The sequence below is a fragment of the Rhinolophus ferrumequinum genome, chromosome 19 (genome assembly GCF_004115265.2).
Source record: "Rhinolophus ferrumequinum isolate MPI-CBG mRhiFer1 chromosome 19, mRhiFer1_v1.p, whole genome shotgun sequence".
In the NCBI taxonomy this organism is placed as follows: domain Eukaryota; kingdom Metazoa; phylum Chordata; class Mammalia; order Chiroptera; family Rhinolophidae; genus Rhinolophus; species Rhinolophus ferrumequinum.
In genome coordinates, this window is record NC_046302.1 from 5,442,895 (window position 1) to 5,461,918 (window position 19,024).

General features: G+C 35.2%; 1 protein-coding gene across 2 annotated transcripts in view; it reads left to right on the forward strand.

The window, feature by feature from the left end:
- PTPN2 (protein tyrosine phosphatase non-receptor type 2) overlaps positions 1-19,024 on the forward strand; it is an 83,507-nt gene that overhangs the window by 54,701 nt on the left and 9,782 nt on the right. For both annotated transcript variants that reach the window (XM_033087560.1, XM_033087559.1), the window contains exons 5-8: positions 495-632; positions 7,840-8,049; positions 8,978-9,130; positions 15,194-15,375. In XM_033087560.1, coding sequence (XP_032943451.1) covers positions 495-632; positions 7,840-8,049; positions 8,978-9,130; positions 15,194-15,375 — 683 coding nt within the window. The remainder of the gene's footprint in view (positions 1-494; positions 633-7,839; positions 8,050-8,977; positions 9,131-15,193; positions 15,376-19,024) is intronic.

Consider the following 19,024-nt stretch of genomic DNA (forward strand, 5'->3'; position numbering starts at 1 on the left):
TCTAGGTAAAGGGGACTTACCTTCTGGTTCTTTCCCCTGCCTTAATTTTAGTAAATAAATATGCAGGTTATTTCTAGATATATAATATTTAGTAGCAGACTCACAGGTATTTATGGAAAATGCTTGTAAAATAAAGCCTTTTCAATACTGTTTGAAGATAAGATTCATGCAAGAGTTTGATACTTTTGGAAACAAAGTGAATGCCAGCATGGTATTAAAATATAGGTTATCATGCTTTAGAGATGACAAATTCATTTTTACTTTATAAACATATCTGTATATGGCTTTTTTAGTGTATAAGTTACAGGAACATTTCACAAAACTGCTTTTATAGAATGTCAATCTAATTAAAATAAACATCAAATATGGTGTGACTGTTGTTCTTAGATTTGGGTAGTTGAAAAAAATAGCATGTATATGTGGTTTTCTTTTTCTAACTTTTTATGGTTTCATAATGTCTATATACTAAAAAAAATACATATTCTTAAATTTAGGTTAAATGTGCACAGTACTGGCCAACAAAAGACGACCGAGAGATGCTGTTTAAAGAAACAGGATTCAGTGTGAAGTTCTTGTCAGAAGATGTGAAGTCATATTATACAGTACATCTACTGCAATTAGAAAATATAAATGTAAGACTTTTCATGCCCAAAAGATTGGACTTTATATGATGATTTTAAGAATTACTCTGTTATTAGATTATTTTTTAAAATTACAGTTGACATACAATATTATATTACTTTCAAGTGTTCTTTGTTTTTAGGTTTGAAGTTTAGGGCAGCTCATACATTTTGATAATATACAGTAATATGTAGTCATAACCATTTGTTTTTAGATTGTGTTCCTATATGAGGTAGCTCTCTAAGGCCTCTCAAGAAATCCTAGAAATTAAGAATTTTAAAGTTTAGGTTGAAATTTAAGATTGAAAATAATTTATTAAAATTGAGGATTAAGAGAGATGGCTTTAGAATCAGGCCTACCTGGAATCAAATCCCAGCTCTGCTACATAGTAGAAGTGTCCTTGGGATCTGTTGCTCAACCTCCCTAAGCCTTTCCTCATCTGTAAAATGGAGGTAATACCTTGTGGAGATCAAATGAAGAAGTGTATGCAAAGCACCTGACGGCGAATAAGGACCTAGTAAACAACACTTCCTGGTTCTTAACCACTGTTCAGAGTAGCAAGCTGTTTAAGAAAATAACTTACTGGACTGTTGTTAATTCAAGTTAACACAGAAATTTGTTCTTATTGAATTGGGGAAAATGGTGTGTATGGTCTCAAGAATATATAGTTGAATTTTTTCCAGAAATGTAAGAACTGTGCTTTGATACTTGGTTGAGATACATGTACGTGTTTTTAATCTAGGGGTAAAGACATTTCTTCCCCTTTACCTCTTTTGCCTTCTTTATGTTGTAATTAGAATAACTAGAAAATATGAAATGAGAGTGATTCTGAAATGCTACTAGAAACTAGGAAAACTAGAAAATAGGAAAATGTTTGCCATATGACTTTAGGAATGGAATGCATCTAGTCTATAAAGCAAGATAACTGTTTTAGTTAACCATTAAGTACATTAAGCGATTAATATGATTATTAATCAAAAAAAGCTCTATAGAGAACAGAAGGGATATACATAAAAGTACTTTTTAGATATGTAGAATTATCTTTTATGGCTGATCTCTTGGAACACCTCTGTTTTTATTGCCTGCTGTAAGCACAGGTGCCTATTATGTGCTTAAGATCTAGCTTCCCATGACCTCCATAATTAAGCTTATTATGTGATCTCTTTAGGTCATCTAAGAAGGCCTAGGGTTGGGAATTATAAGGCTGAGAGTGACTTATAAATTTCCCTTAACTGTGTTTAATCTGCACCAACTGTACATTTACATAAGTCTTAAGCTGCACTGAGCTACATCACCAGCTATTTGATACTGGATTTACATTGCTTATTCCCAGAAATAGAACTGCATTTTCATAAAATTCTCATGGTTCTCTGAATCATCTTCTCTTGGTATTTATCCCAGGTACCTCATCTACTTACAGCTTTAAAATTGATTTAGATGGAGAAGGGCATAGATGTTTTTCCCTGTTTCTGAAACCTAATTGAGAATTGATTATACCTCAAAAAATAATAAAATAGAATGACTTCTGTATTTTGTTTATCAGTTTGCAAAGCACTTTTCACATACATATCACTTGACCCACAGTCTTCATCACCATATATTTGATCCCTTTACCCTCATCTACCACTCCCCTCCTCACTTGATTTTTGGTTCTAAAGCATCTTTTTGAAACTGAGGTCACCGTGTGAGCTGGCGAACCATTATGTTTTAGTTTCTAGTAACTGTGTAACTTCTTACTGGCCTGAGTTCAGAGTCTATCATAATTAAATAGCAACAGTTTATTTATGTTCTACTTTACAATCTTTAGTAAGAACTAGAAATGTTAGAAGAATAAAGTAGCATTTCAGTATGAGAGTCAGAATTCCATTTGGTTAAATATTTAGACTCTGGAACCAGATTGCTTGAGTTTAAATCACAGCTCTACCACTCCTGACTGTGTGAATGGTCCCATTACTTAACCTCTGTGCCTTAATTTTCTCATCTACAAAGTGAGGGTAATGATGTACCTACCTCATAGGGTTGTTACTGGGATCAAGTCAATTAATACTAAAACAGTGCTTAAGACTAAATGCGGGATCCACAATTATTAGCTTTAGTTGTCTATATCTGCTTCCTTTGTAATGTTAATACATTGGGAAGGACTGCAGGAGCCAGGGCAATTGAAAAGAACAAGTTGAGGGAGAAAGAAATAACAAGGAGAGAAGGTGATGATGAAGTAGTGAGTGATAGCCAACCTCACCTGCAGATCTTTGCTGGGATTCCTGAGCTGCAGAGAAGCAGTTGGCTTCTGAAGGAGTCTAGCTTGTATCTATTCACAGATCTAGGGCCAAAGCTGTCTGTGCAGGCCCTGCTTTTTTACAGACCTTTTGTCTAATGGAACAGTAAAACTACATACCAGCAGTCCTTTCTAGTGTCTTGATTAGAGCTAAGAGTTTGAACTTTTGCCCCTGAATGAAGAGATTCCATCTCTGCTTTTAAAGTGGCCCTTTATGTTTATCAAGTTCCAGGAATACTATTGTAATGCTCACTGCTTTCTGTTTCTCTGTCCCTATAGATATGCCCAAAACAGGATGAGTGCCTAATTATTATGAAGCTCACCTGGGATTTGAGTCAGTATAGCTTAAAGCATTTATCCCACCTGGAATGTTGTCTGTTTACCTATTTATAGCCTATCCATCTTTCAGGTGCTACCACCTTGTGCCCCATTTCTTACTTAGGTCTTTCTTAATGTATCTGTGACACATTCATTTCTAACATTTCTGATCTTCTCTCCATAATTTTAATTTTAACATTTTACTGACTTGTTCAATACTTACATATGTATATATTTTGACTCCATAACAGGATTTTCAACTCCTCATGGGCAGGGTCCTTACCTGTTACTTTTGAACTCTCTTCTGCTGTTGCACTGAGTACATTGTTAATCACACAACACCTGGGTTATTCTAAAACACAGGCATGGTGCTTCCACTATGCTTATAAAAATCCTTCCGTGGCCAGTGCAGAAGTGTGTGACCCACCCCATTGTGGTCCTTTCCTCTGTGTCTGCCTCCTCTTTTTCAGGCACTCAGGATTTGTTTTTGCTAAAAGACTTAGACTTCTCAAGTAGGTTATTCCTGGAGGGCCCATGCCTCTGTATATTGCTTTTTTCTTTGCTTAGAATGAAAGACCCATGCCTAGCTCTTCCTGTCACTTTCCTCTCCAGATCTGGTGAGCTAATTAATCTTTTCAAAATAAAGTACAGTAAGTAAATACTAAACATGGACAGTATAATGATCCTGGCAAAAATTAGAGACTGAACTAAGTCAGTGACAATGAGGGTACAGATTTCATATATCAAATCTGTATTTAGGAGGTAGGGTTGACAAATTTTGCTATTCTTCAGGTGTAGAGGAAATAGTAAGTGAAGAGATTGAAAATGCAGAGTTTTACAACTGATTGGAGCTTATTCAAGGTGATAATAAAGGCAATTAGTGAGTATAATATTTTCAGAAATAGCTAGTATCTGTTAAGCATTTACCATGTGCAAGCATATGTTAGGCACTTTACATTCGTTATTTTATTTATTCCTCACAATAACTTTATAAGGTTAGGACAATTTTTAACCTCATTTACAGATGACAAAATTGGGGCTTATGAATGTCTTTTGGAAACATAATCTTGGTAGCTTCTGTATATGCCTAAAAGTGTAAAAATAATTAGGCCTGGAGGCATAAAGCTGTATAGGTTTTTATAATATTAGAAAATCTATAATCTTGTGTATATTGATGATAAAAATAGTTAACTTGAATGGCTTTACACAGCATACACTTAAATTGCCATAAGCCTAACAACTCCCTGTTGTCTTATACCTACTCAACTCATAGATTATCTTCCTGGCCTCCATATATAATGAGCTTGATATTCTTATTCAAAGACTTTAAATTTAGATTGTCCTTCAAAAATGTAAATGAGACTTTTGCCTTAAAAAGAATGGTGAACCACTGACATTTTGTGTAGAGTCTGGTATACATAATAGTTGCGTCCTGCACCACAAGGGTTGTGGGGAGCGAGGAGGGTGGCGCAGGGTTAAGAAAAGACAATAGCCACGAATAGAGTTAAGGGAATAGAGTTAAGCGGGACCAAATTGCACCAACACATTAGCTTTTATCAGTTAGGTGAGGATAAAGCTTGTCAATCTCAAGATCTGTGAATCCTATACATCATAATAGGAAACTGATTCAAGCCAATCACCTTTGCCAGTAGGCAGCTGAACGGTAAGTCTCAGGATGTATGTACTTCCCCAGGGACAAAACCTGTATGCATATGAATAGATAGAGAGCACATCATTGAGTCTCTTCCCCTGCAGGTTTTGGGAAGGAATGCAGCCACAGAGGCAGAGGCTCTCCTTAGCCAGGGGAAGGTTGGGAGCTGTGCCCACCTCTGTGAACCCTGTGGATTTTCCTGTTGGTCCCCACTCGACTGCATCTGGCTTCAGTTGTGTCCCCCGTTGGGAATCTTACTCATCATTGGCTGACCAGCCATCTTTCTGGGGCCAGACAGGGAGACATAAGGTGCAAACACAAAGGTGAAGCAAAGTCCCTGAAAGGATCCGTCTCCCAGACTCTCGTTGCTTTAGGGGCAGGTAGGAGGAGATAGACGGGTAGGCTGCTGCGTAGCTACACATAATGCAACTTTTTACAAAGAAAACTTGATAGGCACGTATGGAGCAACTAGAGAAGGGGACAGCTATGCAATTGTGGATGCAACCTGGGTGTGTGTTGGCGTGAGGTGCAGCAGTGGGAAAGAGGTGGGAGGTACCCATTGGGCATCACAGAAGGAGAACTCATGTGACTTAGGAGAAGGAAAGGGTGCTTCCACAGTTTTGAAATAAGGAGTTGGTCAAATATTGTAAAGTCTAAATGTGGAGCTTATTTGGAATAAAGATGAATTTTGTTTTAGCTCTCCATCCTTAGGAAACCTTTTTTACCTCATTTTTTTTCCAGCATGAAAAAGAGGGAGCGGAGGTCCAATTATGCATGTAAACGTTTCTTTTATACCGTAGAGTGAACATATGGCTCTTATTGCTTCATGTAGTCTTTTGGGAGTTACATGATTTTGTGTTTTTAGTCTGTTCTGGTAGTGAAAGAAAAAGACTGGTTTTCAAAAATCTATTAATAAGGAAGACTGTGTTATACAAATAGTCGTGAGTATTTCTGGGAACTGGCTTTGCGTATCCCAGACAGCATGACCTGAATTTGAAAAAAATGAATAAACAAGGGACCACTAGTCTTGAGCCAAAATCATACAAGCAAAGAAAAAGCAAGCAGTTGCTCAGAATTGTAGGGTAACCATAGGTTTTGAGCCAGGAAGTGATGCAATAATTGCGTATACAACCACAGAAGAATACTGGGCCGCACCCTAAAGAGCACACACAGCTCACATGCAAGCAGGGTCCTGGGGCCACCTCCCACTGGAATCTTAGACCCCATTTAAAGGAAAAGGAGACTTTGAGTTAACTATACCTTTAAGCTAATCAAGAACCAGCCTCTTTATCCCATTCCTATCTTGGTATTATGTTGTTACCTGTCCACTTATGACTTTGTAAAAGCCTTAGTTTGGAATGTTTTATATCCCTTTTTTTTAACAGTAAATTTAATTCCCTTTTTACATACAGTAAGATACAATCTGTTTGGTGTATAGTTCTATGAGTTTTAACAGTGCATTCAGTTGTGTAACACCCCCCTGCCATCAAGATATATAACAGTCCTAGCACCACCAGTCTCCATCCTCGTTTTCTCATGCTTTTTGTGTATAGTCAGGCCTACTCCCTACTCCCAGATTGTCGAGTAAGTGCACTCATACAGTATGTATCTTTCAGAGACTGGCTTCTTTCACTTAGCATACTTAATTTGGAATTTAAAAGGAAATTTTTTGAAATCTAGTCATCATAATGATCATTTCAGTTAGTGATAGGGAAATCTTCTCGTACCTTCAGTATATTGAGAACCTATGGATCATGTATATTTGGAATTACGAAAACTAGATGTTAGGAAAAATTAGTCACTAAAACTATATTATAAAAAATGTTTAAATATACTTTTTAAATTCTTGTATGTGTTTTATCAATGCTATACCTGATATAACTGAGTCTGGGACTTAGGACTCTATAATGAAGAAGGGATGTGGAGTAAGTGCAATCAAAAGCAGGATACTTACAACCATTAAAAATCCCATGTTTTTTTATATTGCTTCTATGGCTTCTCCCTCAAAAAAAGTCTTATAATAAAATGAAAAATTGTGCAAAGGCATGTTAGAGGATTACTGCTTCATTTACAGAAATGAAGAATATAAGGCACAGAAGTGCTTCATGGGTCAGAAGGCAATTGGCAAAAGCTAAGGAACATTTTCATAATTAGTTAGTCAGAAATATAAGATCATCAGGAATATCCAGGAAGTGATAGTGAATGCCAGGCAGGATTTAAGAGACAGGAAATATTTAGTATGTTGGTAAACCATTTTAGCACATCAGCAGAGGCATATAAACAGTTTTATGATTGGAAATTATTACCATGGGGAAAAGCAGCAATTAGAAGAGAAATTTCAATTAAAAATGGTAAAGATTGTTTTTTTAAATCAATTCTTGAATTGTTCCTCTGTGCCAGTATAGCAGAATCTAAAAGATAACTCATAGAATGGGAAAGATTATATCTGAAATAATTTTGGAATTCTTAAAAAGGAAACTATTAAAGAATATAAAATTATACTGGAAATATATGGAAAAAAGGAAAAAAAGAATCCATTTATCATGTATGAATTAAAGAAAATATTGGCCCCACACACGGTACAAGTTAACAGTTAAGAATCCAAATGCTACACCAGACTGCTTCTTCAAAGCCTGGCTCTGCCATTTCTAAATGTGTGACCTTGAATAAATTACTTAACCTTGTGCCTCAGTTTTGTCATCTGGAAAATGGCTTTTAACAGGATTGTTGTATCATTAATACAAAAAGCTTAGAACATGCCTGCAAACTAATGTGTTACCTTTTGCTAATATATTCTAAATTCTCCTAAAGGAAATCTTCCAAACTTGTGTAAATGATTATCAAAAACCAAAGAGGAAAGTCATGGTACAAAAAGTCCATGGGGTTAAAAGCATTATGCAAAAATCTTTCTGAAGTAGTTTTTAAAAAGAAAAAAGGTAGAATTAACTTTTCCCCCTTTATTTTTACATTTTAGAGTGGTGAAACCAGAACAATATCTCACTTTCATTATACTACCTGGCCAGATTTTGGAGTCCCCGAATCACCAGCTTCATTTCTGAATTTCTTATTTAAAGTGAGAGAATCTGGTTCCCTGAATCCTGAACATGGACCTGCAGTGATCCACTGTAGTGCAGGCATTGGGCGATCAGGCACCTTTTCTCTAGTAGATACTTGTCTTGTTCTGGTAAGTGCTTCTTATGATCTAATTTTAGCCTTGTCTGCTTTTGGTATTGTTCCCACTGGCAAAAATTAGCTCTAATGTCAATATCCCAGAACTGTGTTTTTCAAACTTAAACTTCTGCCTTCTTTTGGAAAAACCTAAAAATCTCGTTTATACTCTTTCATTAGGGTATAGGAATAGTTAAATCTTAACACATCTACTGTGCTTACCACTCTGCCTATGTATAGTACTTTAATCAAAAATTGGATTATTACATTAAAATGAACTTTGACATGTTTAAAATTCTGACTATTTTGTTAGTGGTGAATATTAAAGATGGATTGTGTTTGTGCCCGTTCCCTGCCAAATGTAACTCCAACAACTTTTTGCTTTTTCAATTGGGGAGGGGGTTGTGGTGGTTATAATTACAGATCAGTAGTTCAGGGCGGGTGCAGTGGCTCAGCAGTATCATTGTGGACGTAGGCTCTTTCTGTTTTCCTTCTCTACCATGTCCATATGGCTGCTGTACACAGAAATGGAGGCGGAAGGGCCCTGGACAAAAAGATTTACTCCTGCAAAGACCGTAAAAAAAAAGCACGATTTCAGTGGATTTATCCTTATATTAAGCCAGAACTGGTCATAAATCCTTCCTTAGACCAAACACTGGCCAAAGTGAATGAGAGTTACTGTGATTGGTTTGGAATGAATTGTGAATCAGCTAAAGGACCAGACGTCCTCCGTCTACTACTTGAACAGTTGAGGTGTGGGGAGGGAGAATGGGTGTTTTGGGATGGTGGTTGTGGACATATACAGCTTCGGTGGTAAATTATCCTTGTTCTTGAGGAGGAACGCAACACATAGCAAAACTGTTAGCAAGTATCCTGTATTGCTTCTCTTTCCTGGGCTCTGTGAACAAAAGGCTTGAATAATTTTCTTTCTACTTTTCTTGCAGATGGAAAAAGGAGATGATATTAACATTAAACAACTGTTACTGAATATGAGAAAATATCGAATGGGACTTATTCAGACACCAGATCAACTCCGATTTTCATATATGACTATAATAGAAGGAGCAAAGTTTATAAAAGGAGATTCAAATATACAGGTATACTTTTTTAGGGGAAAAGTAATACTTGTGTAATAAATACAATTAGTATCAAATAACTCCTTGCCATTTAAGCAGTTATCCTCTCCCTTCCAAAACATATTTACATTAATGTGGTAAATCCAGCTGACCATCTTAAAATTATAAAATTTAAGCTCACTTCCTCATATATACCTCAGCCTCATGTGAAATCCTTTCTGTTACTCAGAAGCCCTACTGGGAACAAGATTTCATTGAAGAGAGTGAAATTTTCGTTTAAGGAGGGTTTACGCATTTAATCATTAAAATAAACCAGAAATTGTAGGTACTTTTACCCCATTAAAAACTTGACCTGGGATTATAGAATACTTAGTTCATATAATAGATACTTTATAACAAGGAGCAGCTTGAGTACTTACAGCAGACATGAAATTCCAGTAGACTGTTACATTTTCTCAGGTTGATGGCTTTATTCTCAAAGATATTCTTACTCCACATTTGCAAAAGCGAAGTTTAAAGACTGATTATCAGAAGTTGTGTTATATAGTACTAACGTGAAATGCACAATAGAAACACAGAAGCAACAATTGATCCCCATTTCTTCTCTGATCTAATCACATAGTTTTGGGCAAAAGTTGATAGAATCTCTTTCTTTATGTGTCTCTTTTATGAACACATTTACTAGTTCTGTAATATCTGTGATTACTAGCTAAAACAAGAATTTTATTTTTTTAAGGAAGGTGCGGCTCACAGTTGCCTGTGCGTGGATTGAACCAGCAACTTTGGTGTTATTAGCACCATGCTCTAACCAACTGAGCTAACCAGCCACTCCAAGAATATTCTTTATAATCCTTTTATAATTTAGGTCAGAATCTATCATAATGGAATTAAGTATAAGTAGTTAAGTGTTATATATTTCAAAAACATATTAAAATATTCTTAAGCAATTCTGTTTATCAGTAGCTAAAAACTTTTTTTGTTCTGATCATTAATGTTAATTTGAACTAAATATTTAAGACAACTACTGATCAATACAGTTTTTAAGTTTCATTGAAAAGGTTTTTTTCAAATCTTTAAATAGCATTAAGAATATTTAAAAAAAAAAAAAAAATTATGTAAGTGTGTTTTTCCAGGACCCATCACCTCAAAGTCAAGTGGTTGTTTCAGTCTAATTGTGGAGGGCACAGGTTACAGTGGCCCATGCGGGGATCAAACCAGCAACCTTGTCAAGAGCACCGTGCCTTGTTAAGAGCCACCCGGCCGCCCCTAAGAATAATTTTTATTGAAGAGAAACATTAGGTTACTCAGTGCCATCAGTCAGTAAAATAGTGTGTAGAAGATTAAGTCCCACAGAAGTCAGACCCTACTTCAGAAGTCAGACTTTAAAAACATTGGATTTGCTTGGCAGTGAACAGTGATTTAGAAGTAAAGTTACCTCAAGTGTTTTAAGATTAGGAAAATGTCTCTTTCCTTTTTATCTCAGTGAGCTTCCACCACTTTAAATCTGGAATTTAAAAAAAGTTAAATAGTTACACTAAAATTTTTCCACCTACTTTTGTAGCTTCCCTAGTGGCCATTATTTCCTGGTTGTTCTCACAGACTAATTGCAGGAAAGTGTGCTATCCTTTGGTACCTCCACTTTAAATTTTTTTCAAACTTTGTTTTCTTAGTTTTAGACTACATATGAACTTTGAGGATCTTTATGAAATACTGTGAATTTGTTTTATTATAAAAATAATTAATGAGTATATGTTGAATTATAAAAGAATTCACAGAATATGGAAGTATGTCATGTACAAAGCGGAAGTCCTCGTTAACTCAATCTACCCCAAAGTTGTAATCCTTTTGGTGTGTATGTATTCTTCCAGGAATGTGTATTTATGTATATGGATTTGTTTATTCTACATAGATATTTTTCTCCTCCTAGAACTCCACTGTCCAACACTATAGCCGTTAATGCAGCACAACTGAGTACAGGTTTCCCTGCCATCTGAAAGTAGGGCATTCCTGTGAAACCTTTTGTAAGCCAATTTGGCATAAAAAGAAGCAGCAGTCACACATTAAGTTGTATGGTAACATTTTGAGCATTCCCAGACCCAAAAAATAACCCACCAAACCATACCAAATAACACATAAAACCTAAAATAACACTAACATACAGTAAAAGCAGTGCCACTTTTGCTGCTTAGGGTGCACACTGCCTATAGCCACTCACTGCAAAACAAACACTGAATGCTATTTTCATAAAAGTGAAAATCCTCTTCGAATTTTTTTCAGTAAACAGAAACAAGTACTGATGTAGGTCTTTCATAAAAGTGAAGTGGTGTAATGCAAATTTTTCAAAAGTGGGGGTGGGAGGTACGTGTATTGGAAATATGGTTGGTCTGAATTGAGATCTGCTTAAAATGTAAAATACACACCAGATTTTGAAGATTAAATACAGGGAGAAAAAGTGTAAAATATCTCAATAATTGAAAAATTAATTATATGTTCAAATGGCAATATTTTTTATATATTGAGTGAAATAAAGCATTGTTAAAATTCAACTTTTTTTAACATGGCTACTATAATTTTAAAATTATACATGTGGCTCACATATTTCATTGGATAGTGCTGAACTAGAACCTTAAATTAGAATAGAAGAAATCTAAGAAAAGTAAAGTTCTCTGAAACCTTAAATCTTAAAACTTCACTGTTACAAAGATCTAAAATTACTTTTTATACGTACAAGCCCCAAACTGCATAAATATAACTGTAGCCCATTGAAGGTATCCCTTTTGACATAAACGGATGTGAGAGCCAATTTATGAAACTTTTATTTCTCTTTATCTAATTCCTCCTCTTTGCCTCTAGTTTTTAGGAAAAATTAATATTTGTAAGAAGAATGAAGGAATCTTCTTTCTAGTGAGCATGATGGCAGTGGTGGGGGGCAGGGGGTATTTCCTGAACCTGTGTATCTCCAGAGAACTGTCTTTTTATTGGCACCCGACCCATGTAATTCTTCATTTCTGGTACTTTCTCCTAAAAGGGGACATCTGTTTCACCTTCAGTCTTAATTTAGATTTTTATGATGCTAGTGATATTTTTATTATTGCAAACAGTTTTAAGTGAAGGTCTTTGGCATATGTGGACATAAAGTGATTTAGAACCTGTTGGGACAGGAGAACTGTTAATATTCACATCTAAAGTATATATGAAGTCAGTAAATATCTCTCCTATCCCAACAGGTTCTATAATTACAATAACAGCACATATTCACTTATAGAAATCTCCAGTGACCTTGACCTACCTAGATTAATATGGATAACTTCTAGTTGTCTCTCATAATGATATCATTTATCTTACATCTTTCTTAGCGTAAAGTCAGACATAAATACACAATGTAGTTGCTGGTATTACCGCATACTTATTAGCACACTTCCAGTATCAGTGATGACAATAAACCTCGCAGTCACTAATCTAGTTTGGCAATTCAGAATTGGTCTTGTAAGATTTCTAGCTGGTAGTTTGACACTACTAATAAAGTATTAAATGAATGATATACTTTCAATGAATTACAGTGGGTTTCAAGCTTAATTATATCACTTCTCCTTTGAGGAGCTTTCTTCGGTGAGAAATGGGTAGGGTTGTAGACAGTGGGTGGGGCCTTATTGCTCAATAGCACGTGGCACGCTGGCGTGTGGTTCAACATGAGTATAGAATTAGAAAGATGAAAAACTGTCCATCTAGATAGTTGTACTTCAGGCCTCAGAATGAGAGCTTGAACAAGGTTGTAGCTAAGTGCAGTATTGATTCCTTGGTTTCCCCAGTCAAGACTGACAAGCCAAGACAGGTGATATTGGAGTGCCTGCTTAGTTGAGTGAGTTTGCTGCCAGAAAATGGCAAAATAACGTTGCCTTTTTTTTTTTTTAATTACTAGCATTAAATCTCTCTTTCCCTGTCCCCCACCTTTACTGAGTGCTTTCCTTGTTGACATATTCTGAATTTGTTGCATATTCTGGGATGTGGTCCAGTAAGACTTGATTTTTGGCATCATCAGTTTATTGACATTGTTTGAGTTTTGTCCAAGTTGCTATGTTCATAATTCCAGTCTTGGTAAAGGATGGAAACTTCATAAATTGACCAGCATAAATTCTGGAGACAACATTTTTACTGGGTGTTTTCTTAAACTATATGGTGTCTGAAATTGATGAACTTTTTACTGGGGGATTATTCACAAAGGGTTATAGGCTAGTTAACCCAAACTACCTGGGTTAAAATTCTGGTCCTGCTGTTCACTAGCTGTGTAGCCTTGGGCAAATTACTTCAACTCTCTCAACCCATCTCATCTGTAAAAAGGGTACTGTAATAATAATAGTGGTACCTACCTCCAGTGGTTCTTGCGAGGATTAAGAACTAGTACATTTGAAGCATTAGAACAGTGTGGGATGTAGTGAGTGCTTAGTAAGTATCCTGTTTCCCCACTTGCATCTTCTTCAATATAAAAACAAATGCTATTTGGACTAAGTAACAAAAATTGAAAACAGAGAAGAAAGCAAAATGACAGCCATCTAAAATGAAAACATCTTACTTTTATGTTTCATTATAGTAGTTTCTCAACTGTTGGCAAAATATTCTTTCTGGATGTGGTTTAAGTCTTCTTAGGTCCTTGCTCAAGAGAGTTCAGTTCCACCTCAGTTGTTTCTGAAATGAAGTTAGAGACCTCTTGCCTTGAAGTCTGCTTCCTTTCTGAGCTTGTCTCAGAGTCCAGCTCTACGTGCTCTCACCTTCTAGCCGGCATATTGACCAGCATAAATTCTGGAGACAACATTCACTGTCTTCCAAATATAACAAATTAGAGAATTTTACATTCTATAAGTCTCCTGTGAATCAACTATTATAAAACATACATTAATATGTGTCTTAATAAAATAGACACATATAAGAAAGATGGACTGTAGTAAAATGCCTTTTTCTTTTTACTTCCTCTGTTGTGTGATAATGATAAGTTAGAAAGTAGTTTATCAGTGTATCAATAAATTTATAAGGGATTTTTTAAAATCAAAATATACAAGCGATGTTTTTAGCAATGCCATTTTGCACTAAAGTAACTCCAGGATTGAGCTTTCCATAATTCCAGAAAAGTGTAAGTTGCACTATTAACATTTCTGTTCAAATCATTAAAATCCTGAGACAATAAGCTATAGAGTTCCTTATTCTTTAGATTCGAGACTCCATCCTTCCGTGATAAGATCTTCAAAGAACCACCTGTCTATGCCAGTCATTTTATGCCAGTGTCAGAGTTATAAATAATCCAAATCATTGGCTCTCTCTGCTGCCTCCTTTATTACTTTTGTTATTGGCAAGGAGATAGATGGTTGTGTTCCCAGCCCTTACGTTCTTGAGAGCCAGTGGTCCTCTGTGTTGAGGTTGTACTTGCCGCCTGCTCTCTCTCTGCACCTCTTCTTCCTCTCCCTCTCTCTCTAGGGATGGTGGCAGTGAGGGAAAAGCAAAGCAAAACAAATTAATTGACGTTTGCCAGACATGCTGCTAGGCCTTTTCACATGTCATTAATCACAACAGGCTTCCAGGGTAGGTGTTGACATTCCTGTTTCATAGATGAAGAAAATATAATTTCTCTTCATCATGGTTTAAACCCTGCCTGTTTTGAAGTCCAGACATGCTAGAGTTTTCCCTAACGCGGAGGTGGGCTAGCTGCATGGAGCTACTAGTACTTATGGTAAGGACAACCAAATTAAAGTCCTGGCATCATGGGGACCTGCTTGGAGATCTCACCGTAGATTCTGCATTAGATTAGACAATGGCAGCGACCAAGGAGATATACTAGATCACATTCAAATGCCATCTTGGTCATCGTTTCCAATGTTACATACTTCTAGATTTAGGAGGCCAGCAAAATCTGGCTTTGGCTAAAATCTTCCTACTATGACTAATATTTTAGTGAGATCTTTTTTCATTCATCTGTTTGCATCATGGGGTTTTCTTAAAGTTAACTATTGAATTTCAGTTCATAAATCCTTTTAATATTAAGGAAAACCAAAATTTTAGTGTTTGCATTTGTTTTTATTTCTCTTCCTTACCTAGAAACAGTGGAAAGAACTTTCTAAAGAAGACTTATGTCCTGCTTTTGATCATTCACCAAACAAAATAATGACTGAAAAATACAATGGGAACAGGATAGGACTAGAGGAAGAAAAACTGACAGGTGACAGATATACAGGACTATCCTCTAAAACACAAGATACTATGGAGGAGAACAGCGAGAGGTAAGAATAACGTTCTTGAAAAGACACGACTTTGTTTTAAAATGGTCAGTAGATGTGAACTAATATAGGCTCTTTGTTTATCGAATTAATGTACCCTTTATTACGTAAGGGTATTTAAGTAGTATATGATGACATTAATTTTAAAGAGCTTTTATTCTATTAAGAGGCCAATATTTATAGACAGATACCAGTTGGAAAATGATTTAACAAAATAACTAATTGAGTACAAAAGTTAACAAAATAACTAATTGAGTACATATAATTAAATGCTAAAATATATAGTATGGTACCGAAAATAAATGGTATGAATACCTGCTGTTTGTAGAATTATGTAGTGTTGATAGTATAGTTATAATGTATTTGTAATATGCCTTTAATAAAATTATGAAATGTTTATGAATATGAAAACTTTACTGCATTATTGAAGAGGAAAACTTTTTTTCCCAAAAAAATCATATGAAATGCATTTCTATACCTTTTGAGTTATAGAAATGTGTAAACTATTAAAGTTTTTTAAATGTGTAAACCATATAAATGTGTAAACTATTAAAGTTTTTAAATTTAAAAAGTTACATTTCTGAGACTAATTATCTCACACATTCTGAGGTGTGAGTCACTTAGTAAAGTAAATGAGCTCTTTTACTTCCTCTCTTTTGTATCTGAATGACCTTTTACTTTTCTTTTTGTCAAATAATGCTTTTTATTGGGGGGAAACCTTATGTTGTAGTTACATCTTCTATATTGAGATCTTGAGATGTGTTGTGAAAATCATTAAGGTCTCCTATACATATGGTTTCACTTTCATATTTCCCCAATATAAAAATTACCTGAATTTTATAAAAGGTAACATTGCAATACATAGTATATGTGTTATTATATATTATATTGAAGAGTTTATTATGACTTAGCAGTGCTATTCCTTATGGCTTTTGAGGTTTTAGACTACAAGTTGAAGCATAAAGTTGTTTATTTTTCCCTTCTTTCCCCTTAAATATTTATATCAAGATATAGTATTATTTTAAATTACCTTATCTTTTTTAGTAATAAGATTCTCAGGTTCCTGGTGGTGTAGTTTTGCCTCGTACTACTTGGAGAATTTAATAGAAAACAGGCTTGATGATAGAATTGGTGCCCGTAGCATTTCAATGGTGTTGAGTTTTAATCTTTAAGGACACAGGCCAACCATATTAACAGTTGCAGCAAGGTAAATCACTCACCCAAGTTTGACAGTACAGAGTAGATCAATAAAACCACTCAGGAGTTATAGAGTAATTGCAGAAGGTGGTTTTCGGAGGTGAGGGGGCAGTGTACGCATATATTGTGTTCTTCCTTCGGGGATAGCCATAGCCAGAGCCTGTTTGAAAGCAAACGGAGGGTCCTAATGGGAAAGTAAGGATTGTGAGCGGAGGGGACTAACTGAGGGAGCAAGGTTATAGAAAAGTGAAGAAGCATAAAATAAAGATTACCCTGAAAATTTTTGTTGTTCAGTCCTAGTGAATTTTAATACTGATCTACAGCTTTGCATTAGAGATGCTAATAAGATAAATCAAAATTTTATGGAAAGGATTTCAGTTTCAAAGGAATAGAACACAATACTTTCTTCATTTTCATTATTAAATATCCTCCAATCAGTGTTTTTTATAAAGATCACATTCCCATAGTCATGAAATCTACTTAGTTATAAAAAGCATTTTTAAAATAATAGAATACATAAAATAGAAATCAGAATTAAATTACAAAATAAAATAGGTCAGAGCACAAAAATAGTAACTAAGTATTTTAACATTTTTATATATGTACATGTTATGTAAATTATGTAGGGTACATATTTAAAAGTGTGTTTGTGTGGGATTACTCTGTTGAGAAGGTAAGATATTTCTTGCTGTAGGTTGCCATCAAGGTTTGAAAGCCAGTGTTCTCAATTATAGTACAACCCATAAACCCAGATGACTGAGAGTGGTGAACAGTTTGGATAAGTGAAAGATTATTTGGATCCTTCCCCAGTGAATTTGCATCGTGTAAATGGCACCTGTTGAGACATGTATTGGCAGTAGCCTGCTGTGTGTGCCACTCCACCATGAAGAATTTCACATGTTCTTTCACAGGCAGGGATCCACAGGAGGCATTGCCTGCCAGTTTATGGCCTACATTGTATAAACATATAGGAAAACCTGGCCAGGTCCCACTTGGCATATTATTACATAGACCCAATTTCCTTAGGCCTACTTTAAAAAAATTATATTGAATCACAAATTGAGAATAGTCCTTACTTCTCTGGAATTGCATTCTTAAACTAAGTAATGGCATCCCTTGGTACTTGTATTCATTCCATTCCTGAAAACATATGTATAGTACATTTTTGGAAAGCCAGAGGCTTTATTTTGTTATTTCAAATGGGAAAATGTATGTGTTCTCAGCCCAATCAAAACCATAATCAATTCCCCCCACATCATAAAAATCCTCTTAAACACCTATAGAACAAAGTATTTAAAGTATAATTATATAATCATGTAACACTCAGTGAACTCATTAGGTTTATATGGTAAATGACAATTGTTTTCTACACTGCAATGTTAGAGATTCCATCAAAATTGAAACCTGGTTGTTGATGGCCCCAGGTTCCTGGCAGAAGTAAATATAGGGACCTATGAAAGGCTGTCGCCTTGGGTCAGAGCTCTATATTTTTTACCTATTTTGTATATGTTTTGCCTACACTTGAATACAAGTTAAATTTTTTCACTGGCAGGCACCCACATATTTGTTATAGTGAATTTTCAATTCAGAGAGTGAATTCTGGGTAATAATTTTTGCAAGTCATTATAGCACATGTTCAGGTTGACAGACAACCAAAGATACCTGTGTTTATAATAAATAAAAGTGGAAAAGACATTAGAAATCACTATAGGGCATACAGAGATAAGCAAAATAAAGTCTCCAAGTTGCTAATATATTATAAAACAAGAGCCCAAATTAACAAATTATTTACTATTAGTTAATTACCATAAGATAAAGAATAGAAGGGTTATAAGAGAAGAGGGAGAATTGAAGAATAGAATTGAAATGAGAGCACCAGGGAGAAGAAAACGTTTCTAGTTTAGGGGGTGACAGATGCAGAGAAAAGCAAAACCCGTTTGGACAAGAACAGAGTTGTACACAGCAGAAGAATATTAGAAAGTTTTTGCGTGGACATATGTTTTCAGGTCTCCTGGGTATATACCTAGGAAGGCAATTGCTGGGTCATATGGTAACTCTATGCTTAAAATTTTAGGAACTGCCAAATAGTTTTCCACAGCAGCTACATCATTTTACATCCCCACCAACAATGTCCAAAGAAAGTTCCAAAAGTCCAAAGAAATTTAACATTGATAAAATAACGTATAGTCTAAATTCAAATTTCTCTAGCTGTCAAAAAAATCCACATAACTTAATTGAGATATAATTTGCATACCATAAATTTCATTCATTTGAAGTGTACACAATTCTATAGATCTAGCATATTTACAGAGTTGTGTAACCATCACCATAATCTAACTTTGGAACATTTTCATGATTCCAATCTCTATAGCCATTTAAAAAAATAATTCAAAATCTGATTGAGGACCATGTTATTTGGTAACATGATTCTTTAGTCTGCTTTAATCTGGAACTG